Below are 12,168 nucleotides of genomic sequence, written 5' to 3' on the forward strand. Positions count from 1 at the left end.
TTAAATGACCCCCAATGACCTTGCTTCCACAACTGCTGCTGGCAACGCATTCCATGCTCTCACAACTCTGTGTAAAGAACCCGCCTCTGACATCCCCTCTATACTTTCCTCCAACCAGCTTAAAACTATGACCTCTCATGCTAGCCATTTCTGCCCTGGGAAATAGTCTCTGGCTATCGACTCTATCTATGCCTCTCATTATCTTGTATACCTCAATTAGGTCCCCTCTCCTCCTCCTTTTCTTCAATGAAAAGAGACCGAGCTCAGTCAACCTCTCTTCATAAGATAAGCCCTCCAGTCCAGGCAGCATCCTGGTAAGCCTCCTCTGAACCCTCTCCAAAGCATCCACATCTTTCCTATAATAGGGCGACCAGAACTGGACGCAGTATTCCAAGTGCGGTCTAACCAAAGTTTTATAGAGCTGCAACAAGATCTCACGACTCTTAAACTCAATCCCCCTGTTAATGAAAGCCAAAACTCCGTATGCTTTCTTAACAACCCTGTCCACTTGGGTGGCCATTTTCAGGGATCTATGTATCTGCACACCAAGATCCCTCTGTTCCTCCACACTGCCAAGAATCCTATCCTTAATCCTGTACTCAGCTTTCAAATTCGACCTTCCAAAATGCATCACCTCGCATTTATCCTGGTTGAACTCCATCTGCCACCTCTCAGCCCATCTCTGCATCCTGTCAATGTCCCGCTGCAGCCTACAACAGCCCTCTATACTGTCAACGACACCTCCAACCTTTGTGTCGTCTGCAAACTTGCTGACCCATCCTTCAATCCCCTCATCCAAGTCATTAATAAAAATTACAAACAGTAGAGGCCCAAGGACAGAGCCCTGTGGAACACCACTCACCACTGACTTCCAGGCAGTATATTTTCCTTCTACTACCACTCGCTGTCTTCTGTTGGCCAGCCAATTCTGTATCCAAGCAGCTAAGTTCCCCTGTATCCCATTCCTCCTGACCTTCTGAATGAGCCTACCATGGGGAACCTTATCAAATGCCTTACTGAAGTCCACATACACCACATCCACAGCTCGACCCTCATCAACTTTTCTAGTCACATCCTCAAAAAACTCGATAAGGTTTGTGAGGCATGACCTACCCCTCACAAAGCCGTGTTGACTGTATTTGATCAAGCCATGCTCTTCCAGATGGTCATAAATCCTATCGCTCAGAATCCTTTCTAACACCTTGCAGACGACAGACGTGAGACTTACTGGTCTGTAATTGCCGGGGATTTCCCTATTCCCTTTCTTGAAGAGAGGAATTACATTTGCCTCTCTCCAGTCCTCAGGTACGACTCCAATGGAGAGCGAGGACGCAAAGATCTTCGCAAGTGGCGAAGCAATTGCATTTCTCGCTTCCCAAAGCAGCCAAGGACAAATCTGGTCCGGGCCTGGCGACTTGTCAATCTTAATGTTTGACAAAATTTTCAGCACATCAGCTTCCTCTATCTCTATCCATTCCAGCATGCACACCTGCTCTTCAAAGGTTTCATTCACTACAAAGTTCGTTTCTTTCGTAAAGACAGAAGCAAAAAACTCATTTAGGACTTCCCCTACCTCCTCAGACTCCACACACAAGTTCCCTATGCTATCCCTGATCGGCCCTACTCTTTTTTTTTGAGTGCGAGCAGCAGCGGAGGTAAGACGGACATGGAAGACTGCAGCTAAGCGGGCAGTGGTGTTTTTCTCTTTCAGAGAAGGAGCGGGAGCAGCGGAGGAAGTGACGAGGACCAGTGGGGCAGCCGGGAAGGAAAGCAGGGACCATATATATCAGCAAGGCGGCTAAACCCGAGACGCTACAACTGTAGTGTCTCCCAACCGCCCTCCTCCTCTAACCTAGTTAATAAGGTAAGGTTCATTCTAAACTTTCTCTATTGAATATAAGTTTGTTATTAATTTGTTATTATTACTTGACGTAAGCTTTCTACTTTAGTACTGAGTGGGTGTTCAGATAAGTGGGGTATGGATGCTAGGGCAGTTGCTTGCTCCTCCTGCAGAATGTGGCAGTTGGGAGACGTGGCACACGTCTCCGCTGGCTACATCTGCGGGAAGTGCACCCAACTACAGCTCCTTGAAAACCGTGTTAGGGAAATGGAGCTGGAGCTGGATGAACTACGGATCATTCGGGAGGCAGAGGGGGTAATTGAGAGGAGTTACCGGGAGTTGGTCACTCCTAAGGGTCAGGACAAGGATAGATGGGTTACAGTTAGAGGGAGGAAAGGGGACAGGCAGACAGTGCAGAGATCCCCTGTGGGCATTCCCCTCAGCAATAAGTATACCGTTTTGGATACTGCTGGGGGGGGATGACCTACCAGAGGAAAGCCATAGTAGTCAGTTCTCTGGCACTGAGCCTGACACTGTGGCTAAGAAGGGAAGGGGGCAGAATAGAAAAGTACTCGTGGTAGGGGACTCGATAGTTAGGGGAATTGACAGGAGATTTTGTGGTCAGGATCGGGATTCCCGGAAGGTATGTTGCCTCCCTGGTGCCAGGGTCCGGGACGTCTCCGATCGGGTGTATAAGGTTCTAAAAGGGGAGGGCGAACAGCCAGAAATCGTGTTACATATTGGCACAAATAATATAGCCAGAAATAGGATTGAGGATATAAAAAGTGATTTCAGGGAGTTAGGATGGAAGCTGCAGAGCAGGACGAACAGAGTAGTGTTCTCTGGTTTACTACCGATGCCACGAGATAGCGAGGCGAGGAACAGAGAGTGGGCGCAGCTGAACACGTGGCTACGCAGATGGTGTAGGAGAGAGGGCTTCAGATATGTAGATAATTGGGATGCCTTCTGGGGAAGGTGGGATCTGTACAAGAAGGACGGGTTGCATCTGAACTGGAAGGGGACCAATGTCCTGGGTGGAAGGTTTGCTCGAGTAGTTCGAGAGGGTTTAAACTAGTATGGCAGGGGAGTGGGAACCTGAGCTGTATACCAGAGGTGAGAGTTGATGCAGGTGAAGCAGTAGCAAGAGGTAGACTAGCTAGTGGGAAGGAACCAAGGGATCAGTTAAAGTGTGTTTGCTTTAATGCAAGGAGTATCAGGAATAAAAGTGATGAACTTAGAGCATGGATCAGTACCTGGTGCTATGATGTTGTGGCCATAACAGAGACATGGGTTTCTCATGGGCAGGAATGGTTGCTGGATGTTCCAGGGTTTAGAACATTTAAAAAGAATAGGGAGGGGGGAAAAAGAGGAGGGGGTGTAGCACTACTAATCAGAGGGTATCACAGCTACAGAAGCTTCCATTGTCGAGGAAGATCTGCCTACCGAGTCAGTATGGGTGGAAATTAGGAACAGCAAGGGAGCAGTCACGTCATTAGGGGTTTACTACAGGCCCCCCAATAGCAGCAGGGAGATTGAAGAAAGCATAGGTCGACAGATTTTGGAAAAGTGTGGACACAGTAGGGTTGTTGTAATGGGTGACTTTAACTTTCCTAATATTGATTGGAACCTCCTTCGAGCAGAAGATTTGAATGGAGCTGTTTTTGTAAGGTGTGTTCAGGAGGGTTTCCTAACGCAGTACGTTGACAGGCCGACGAGGGGAGAGGCCATTCTAGACTTGGTGCTCGGAAACGAGCCGGGGCAGGTATCAGATCTTGTGGTGGGAGAGCATTTTGGTGATAGTGACCATAACTGCCTCACATTCTACATGTAAAACAGATATAAATGTTAAAATTTCAAAATGAATACTTTCACGTTCTCAACACTGCTAATGATACTGCACATATTAGAAAAAAGAAATCAGCTACTCTAAAATCAAACCATACATGCCTTGGGAAGAGATTCAAGTGCATTGAGATTTTAAATAAAAACAAAGTGGTATTTTCATTGGAAAACTTTAACTCTTGTGCAGCACTAAAGATCCAAATAATACTCAGTCTACGGAAGATTTAAGTAAATACAAATTCAGCAGGTACCATCTGTACTGTAAGGTGCAATAAAGAAAATTCGACACCAGCTTGACATCACAATTTGTTTGTTTGTTTGTTTCCTACCCCCCCAAAAATGCTAGAAAGTCAGACAGTACATTAGACTACATAAATTGCAAGTACTGCAGATAAAAAGAGAGTGTTAAATGGTCTCACACAAGTTAAAAAAAGTGTTTATCTAGTTATATTACTCCATATTTATTTTTCAAAAGAAAAATATGTTCATCTATAGCAAAATCACACGTTTAATCACGTTTACATACCTCTGTTGAAACTACAAACATAGTGTACAAAAAGATGAGGTTGTGTCTGGTAATAGGCAGATAATTCATCTGTTGAAAAGTAAAGAGTACAGCTCCTATCAGAGTTACCTTTGTTCCGCTGTAACAGAAAAAGTTTAATTAGTATACATATCAGAACAGAAACTCTTCCAGTGTGACTCCACAAAGAGAACAACATAACTCTTCTGGTGCCCAACTCTGTCTGCTATTCAACATCAGTGTTAATAAGTTGGAGTTTTTGTGCCTAGTTACAAACTTGGACTAGGTATTACCAACATCCACAAGTGTGCATTGTCTGGTAGGAGCAGAATCCTCGTTAATCTTTTCCCTCCCTCTGTGGTTCTGAGAAATAAGATCTTTGGAGCATCTTGGAACACAACAGTACTACAAGTGCTTTCAATCAGCTCTCTAGGTGAGAAAATCATGCTCAGCAGAAGCAAGCATGCTTCTCTAGATCACCAGAAATACTCTATATTATGATCCAAAATTTAAAATAGCTCAACATTTTCCATATAAAGGTTCGCAAAGGTGTAGTTTTCTAACTGCTTTTTTGTAACATTTCTATCTTAAATATAATCTCAAATGAAATTATCAACATGCCAATCTACATTAAGCAGTCAACAACCAAGTGATGTATTTCAGCAGACAAAACATAAGTGTGCTCTTTTAAAACTATGTTCAAAGTCACATCCGGAAGTGGAATCAGCTTTAAAATTCCAGTAGAGTCATTTACTGGTAACTGTTAATTGTGCAGAATTTCAGTAGTTGACAAAAGTCGAGAGACAATGGAATACCATGCTTGGAAAAGGGATGAGAGGAGCAATATAGATTAGGTAACTTAAAGCATGCAATATCTGAAGGCTAAAATGTAGCTGGAATAAGGTATAATGTCAAAATCTCAACATAGCAAAAGGTAACTTCCAAAAACCTTGTTATGTAATATACAGTTTTTTTCAGAAAAACAAAAGATCAGACTCAAAACAATTTTTTTTGAATTAAAAAAAAGGTCTTGTATCTGTGTTGTTGTCTCTTCGTAAGGTGACAGGTTCTTCCATTCATACTTTGAAAAGTGGGATTGAACACGATATCTTTTGCACTGACCAGAGAGAAAGTAAATAATTTGTATATAGGTGTTGGATCCTTACTATTCCAGGCTTGATATTAATTGATGTTTTCTAGCAATTTTGGATTTTCAGGCTCCAATCAAGCTTTTTCAATGGCTTCTTTTTCATCGTTACTTCAGTGCAGAACTGGTTAGAACGAATTAATAATTTTAAAACCACTACGTACTAGGACATTCTCAGCAACTCATTTCTCTCAGGTATCCAGACACCCCGCACTAGTTGTTCAAAGTTAGCTATTAGCCCAGAACCAGCACCTGTGGAAAAAGAAATTTTGTACATACTAAACCAGAAACATATCATTTGAAAAAAAAAACTTAATTGGAAATAGACTGCATTGATTCTCACAAAGAGGCGATATTAGCAGTGACAGTAGTGATTGCAGCATGGTAATTAATTAAAAGACTAATGTCATTCAGCAGTCCTCCTAATTTCTATCAGGTACAGGAGGCCATTGGTGCCAATTGAATGGTTGCCAGAACGTTAATTAAGTGCGTTAAGAACTGAAAGGCAGGGGCAAAAATAAACAAACAATAAAGTTCAAACCTGACGAGGTAGAGCCAAGAATGAAATGCTACGCACCTTTTGCCCATCCAACAGCAATCACTGCAAGCCAACCATTTCTGTAGCGACTATGTGCATCCATTACACCTGCAACAATTTTGCGGGCTCTTGTCACTTCTTTCATACCGGCAATAAATAACTTAGATGGTAAAAAATTGCAGCATTTGTAGAACTTGTCATATGGACAGTAGAATATCAAATACCTAAAAATATTTAAAAATATAAAGCAGGATGAGGACTGGAGATTTTATTCCCCCAGAGCACAATGTATAACTTGACAATGATTTTACTTCAAAATTGTAAAATTCAAGTGTGATTACATTTTCATAAGATTCATTTGACTCAATTTTTTTTCTCCTCACTCCCACTCTTTAAAACATCACCCATGCTGCAGTACTGATCCATAAGCACTGGTCATCTTTCCATAGACGAACCAAGCACACATTCATGAATTAGTCTCGGTTATGCGAAATGTTTGCCTCCATCAAAAAAGAAATGTGTACTTTTCTACAAGGATACAGAGAAGTAGCAGCAACTCAACTTGGATCTTTTCTGTCTGGCCATCTGGTAAGATAACTGACCAGTACAATGTAATGGAGCTCCTCCATTCAGTTCAGCGTAATTCAAAAAAATATAGTTTCATTTTCTGCTTTGCTACAGTTTCAAAAGAAAGCATACTGAAATCAAGCATTCAAGAATACATCTAGATTATTCAGGTGGATGGGTGACTGCTATAATTTATAAATGATCACAAACCCAATGCCCTTTAAATCAGAGAGATCAATGTTGTTTGGTTTTAAAAAATCCAAAACAGTAATTAAACAAATACTCTAAATTATGGTCACCAAGCATAAAGTTAAAGAAAACGGAAAATCATCTCTTTAAAAATTAGTGTCCAGTGTGATCTCAGCTACTTCAAACTCCTCAAAGTGATATTTTAAAAATTATTAGTTTATTGGATGTGGACATTGATGGCTAGGCCAGTATTTGTTGCTTGTTCTAATTACCCTGGAGATGGCGATAATGAGCCTCCTTCTTGACCTGTTGCAGTCTTAGAGAGAGGCAGAGACACCAGCATGCGGCTAATTTTTACCCAGCCTTAAATGAAGGAATAGCAATATAGTTCAGAGTCAGGATCAAGTGCGACTTGGAGGGTTCTTGCAAGAGGTGATGAATCTGCTACCCTGGCTCATTCCAGCAGCAGACGTCACAGGTTTATAAAACGCTGTTGGAGGAATCGTGATCTGCTGCTGCAGTACATCTTGAGTATGACAAGTGCTGTGCATCGACTTTTAAGGGGCTGAATGTTCAAAGCTGTGATTATGATTCCAATCAAGCGGGTTACTTTTCCCAGGATAGTGTCAAGCTTGAGTGTTGTTGGTGTTACTGTCGTACAAGCAAATGGAAAGTATTTTATCACACTCCTGAATTGAGCCTGTTGGTAGTGGAATGTTGCTGGGGAGACCAGAAGTGACCTGCTCATTTCAGATTTCCTAGCCAGTTTCGTGTTCTTGTAACCACAGCATTTTATGGCCAGTTCTGTTTCTGGTCAATGGTAAGTCCTCAATGTTAATAGTGGGAATTCAGCAACAGTAATGCCACTGACCATCAAGATACACTGATTAGATTATCTCTTGCTGGAGACGGTCAATGCCTGTCACTTATTTGGCACAATTTTTACTTACTAGCCCAAGCCTGCATGCTGTCCAGATTTTGCTGCATATGGAAACTGGCTGCTTTAGTATCTGAAGAGTTGAAAACATCCCCATCTATAGCCTTATACTGGTGGGAAAGTCACTAATGAAGTTGGATCTGAGACTCTATCCTGAGGAACTCCTGCAGTGATATTCTTTGGTAAAGATGACTGACCTGTAACAACCACAACCGTCTTCCTTCCTTTCTTTTAGAAAATCCTAAAGGTACCCATCAGGAAATGAAGAGAATAATAAAAACAAACAAAATTCTATGGTACCCAAAGAGAATGCAAAAGTGGCTATGACAGTAATCGTTTTATCATCCTCAAAATGTAGAGGTTGTGCTAGACGTCTAAACCTTTCCCAGTGAGAGTCAGCTCCAGATACTTAGACTACTTCGGGAAATGACTCAAATCACAAAATCCTGTTTACAATTGAATCAGAGAAGATATCAATAGCAAACTTCCATTGGACATTTTGAGAAAACAAAAGCTGTTTGAAACAATTTGACGAGATGTTTATTGACAGTGTTAAAGATGTGCAGTATTAAGACAAGAATGCTTCGGAAGTTGGCCAGATGACAGAAAATAATAATGATGTGCAGATAGTCTGTGGACTTAAAAATGCTCCACAATACTTAAAACAAAAACAACTTGCAACTGACATTAAAACACAGGGCACTGTAAAGACAAATACAGAAAACTGGAGAAGATGAACAGGTTGGTAGGTACAGCAAACAAGTAGTTCTGTAATACATTTGATCCCTGAGTGCTATTACATTTTGAAAAGAACTGACAGATGATACATAATAGAGAATACATACAACCTCTAAACATTTTCCTCGGTGGCCGCGAGGGTTCCATTCCTGAAAACGCCTGTGAACGATGAACTCGCGAGCGTGGAGCTTAATAACTTATGGGAAAAATAGAATTAGGTTCTTGGACTTTAAGATTGTTACTTTTCGTCTATTACTTTTGGGATTTCTTTGTGTTCGAATAATAAACACTAAAACATCTGAAATAAGAGTTAAATATTAATAGAATAAAATGTTAGAAACAATTCTAGTGAATTGAAACTTACCGATAAAGGCAAGACGTTCTCCGTGGCATGGCCAGGAGTTGTTGGGGTGAGGTTATGGTTGGCTACTGAGTGGGGGAAGCGGTGAACATTGCAGACTTGGCTCACTCGCAGCCATTCTCCCCCAATGATGCACCCTCATTTTCCTCCTTCATCCCACAAATGTCTTCAATCTATGCTTCCTCCCGAGCACCTAAGCACTTGTTCGTGGAGGATTGAAGAGAAGGGCTGCATAGTGTAAGGGGTCGGACAGCAAGAGCGAGATTGCTGCTCAAGTAAAATGGTTGCTGTTTGGTGAGCTTTGCTCATGGATTTTGAATGATTCGTTGCTTATTTTTTGGGAGAAGCATGCAAATTCACGATGTGAGTTTGTGGATGTGGAAAAATGGCTGTATATGTACGCAGGTAATTTCCATTTCAAACCCACATCTCAAAGGTCGCACACAGACTACAACCTATTCAACCATGACAGTCACATCAACTTCACTGACACATTTGCCTTTCCCTTGCAGGACAGGGTGACAAATAACCAGAGATGACAGTACCTAATGTGTCCAAATGTCCGTGAAGAGGGTGCTGGCCTGTTGTGGGGTACCCGATGCTTAGGTCATGGCCTGCTGTGGAGTTGAAACTATTCAAGATGACAGTATTCTCGTACCTAATCCTCTTTCCCTTATCCTGCACTCACTTTTATGTTACAAGCTACAGATGATTTAAACATCTCAAAACCCTCCTCTCTCAACCTACTCTTTTTTTTAGATTTTAGATATCCAAGAAGTGCCTCTTGACAAAGCAGAGAAGAAACACCAAGGTGGCAGTGAAGAAAGTACACTGGTCCTCAATTTCACTGTCACAGCAATCACCTTACATATTGATATTGTATATTATGTGCTGCACGTGCACCACTAACACAGGATTCTCACATAAAGCAACATCAGGCTTAAGGTATGCTGAAAGTGAGGCAAGAAGCCAAAATTACAAAGACAGGGTGTCATCTCGGAATGAGAATTCTGCTGTAGACAATTCAAGTGAGAATTTCAACATGCAGCCTACAACGAACACCGACGGGGTAGAGATGAACCAGTAAATTAGACTGTTGAGTCTCACAGCAGTAAACTAATGTCCCTTGAAAAGGCATGGGTTAATTAGGGGTAGTCAACATGGCTTTGTCAGTGGAACGTCATGCTGGAAAATTTGTTAGAATTTTTTGAAAACGTGATCACTGTGAGGGAAGTTCAGTTGATGTGGTTTTCTGGATTTTAGCGAAGCTTTTGACGAGGTCCTACATGTGAGACTGATTGAGAAGGTTAAAGTAGATGAAATTGAGGGAAACTTGGTAGAAGATTGTTTGAGTGACTGATATACCGCAAGGATCAGTATTCAAACCCTTATTATTTGTTATATACACAGACACACACAAATGATATAGATGAAAATGTGGAGGGAATGTTAAGCAAATTTGCAGATTTCATGAAGATTGGTACAATGGTTAATAGCAAAGATGGCTGCATGCTGCAGGAAGATATATTTAGGTTGGTCAGATGGGCAGACAGAATTTAATCCTAATAAGTGGGAGGTAACGCACTTTGGAAGAAGAAATAAGATGTGGAAGCATTTAATGAACTAGCAGGACATTAGAGAGCTTAGAGGAACAGAGGGATTTTGGGATAATTACTCAGATCCCTGAAGTCAGCAGAGCACATGAATAGGATAGGGACGACAGCATATGGAACACTTGCTTTCATCAGTCGTGGCATACAGTATAAGAGCAAGGAGCTAATGTTGGGGTTGTACAGAGTGTTGGTCAGGCACAGTATTGAGTACTGGTCACTTCACTGAAGGAAGGATGTGACAGCACTAAAGCGAGGTACCGAGGAGGTTCACCAAGACATTGTCTGGGGTGAAGAAATTGAGTTATAGGGAGAGATTGGATAAGTTTGAATTATTTTCTTTAGAGGAGAGAAAACTGAGGGGGGACATGATTAAAGTGTATAATACTATGAGGGGTATGGACAGGTGAATAGACAGCAGCTGTTTCCTTGGTTCAGGGGTCAATCAGATGATGGCACAGCCTAGGATAAGGGGCAGGAGATTCAGATACAATTTGGGAAAAAAAAATCTTCACTCAGCAGGTGCTGAGAATCTGGAATGTACTGAGTAGGAAAGTAGCAGGAGCTGAAAACCTTGCAAAGTTTAGAAAAAAAATGCGTACTTCTAAATATTGTAACATTCAAGGACAGGGGACAAGTACAGGAAATTTGGATCACCGCGCTTTTAATGGCACTTATGTTGATGCAGACATCTCAGGTCAAAGGGCCTTTTCTGCACTATATGAATCTATGAATCCTAACTAAAGCACATTCCCCCATAATGTTCTTCTGAGGTTCAAGAAGGCAAATTATCCCCTGAACACACTAGACAGATGGTTGGTATCCAGGGCTCAAAATACATAGATAACAGCTGGCACATTTGTCCGCAAGAGCAGCAATAATAAGGGGAAAAAACATCCTCTGAAAAATCAAAGACAGGCTAGAAAAATTCAAAATAGAGAAAAGTCACCTAGTCTTTTGAATTCCAAATGGTGTTGAGCAATTGATTATGCAAGCATAAGAGAGAGATAAAATAAAAAGAGTTGTGGCTGGAGGAGCACTGAGCAAGGCAGAGTGAGGATCTACTCCTCTAATCATAGTCTGTCTCTACCAGGCTTCTGGCTTCAAATTCTTCAGAGGTTCCCTCAATCCTGTTCGTCCAGAGAGGGAAGCTAAAACTGGAGGAGCAGTAAGTGCTGAAGAGATGGAACCAATAATTTGAAATCAAGCAACAGCCATTCCGGCTGGTCATGTATGGCTGTCACGTGGGAGACTTTCAGCTGTGTCATCGACAATCACTTAGGCCACCTGCAGGATGATTAGTCCGACCTGATCCACAAGCACTAGAAGCAAAGCAGCAGCAGCAAAAACAAGATAAGAACTAAATAGGAGGGGCGGGGGGCAAGATGCAGCTAAAAATCATGAACGAGACCAAAAGCAGTTGCATGGGAATCATCTGTACTGAGAATAGAATAATGGGTAGTAGACAGCTGAGAGAAGGTCCATCCATTTGAATTTTCCTGTAATTCTGTGTTGGTGGTGTGTGGGGAGGCAATGACAAACGTGAATATAAATTATCAATCATGCATAAATTCATCCAGTGTGTTAATAACGTCAGTAAACCTGTCCATTTTCTGATTCATTACAAATTCTAATCATTTGACACAATGAGTCTTATCTTGGTTTATAATTGCAAATTGGCAATGTATTTAAAATTCACACTGCAGTGAAAATGTCAAGGAACCAAGAAACAATAGCATACTGAGCTCATGTCAACTTCTTTGAATGCCTGGACTGAGCCACACTGCCTTCGTAAGTGATGAACAGAGACTCTTCAGATGGCAAGCTCAGCTTATGGCATGTGACACATTGTTACCATGGCCTTCATCCTGTATTA

At 41.6% G+C, this 12,168-nt stretch overlaps 1 protein-coding gene across 1 annotated transcript in view; it reads right to left on the bottom strand.

The window, feature by feature from the left end:
- Nucleotides 1-12,168, bottom strand: part of LOC125450966 (trimeric intracellular cation channel type B-A-like) — a 41,479-nt gene that overhangs the window by 4,612 nt on the left and 24,699 nt on the right. The window contains exons 3-5 of the mRNA XM_048527480.2: nt 5,930-6,114; nt 5,517-5,604; nt 4,209-4,326 (exon numbers count right to left, since the gene is read on the bottom strand). Of these exons, the coding sequence (XP_048383437.1) occupies nt 4,209-4,326; nt 5,517-5,604; nt 5,930-6,114 (391 nt within the window). The remainder of the gene's footprint in view (nt 1-4,208; nt 4,327-5,516; nt 5,605-5,929; nt 6,115-12,168) is intronic.

This window comes from Stegostoma tigrinum, chromosome 3 (assembly GCF_030684315.1).
Source record: "Stegostoma tigrinum isolate sSteTig4 chromosome 3, sSteTig4.hap1, whole genome shotgun sequence".
Classification (NCBI taxonomy): domain Eukaryota; kingdom Metazoa; phylum Chordata; class Chondrichthyes; order Orectolobiformes; family Stegostomatidae; genus Stegostoma; species Stegostoma tigrinum.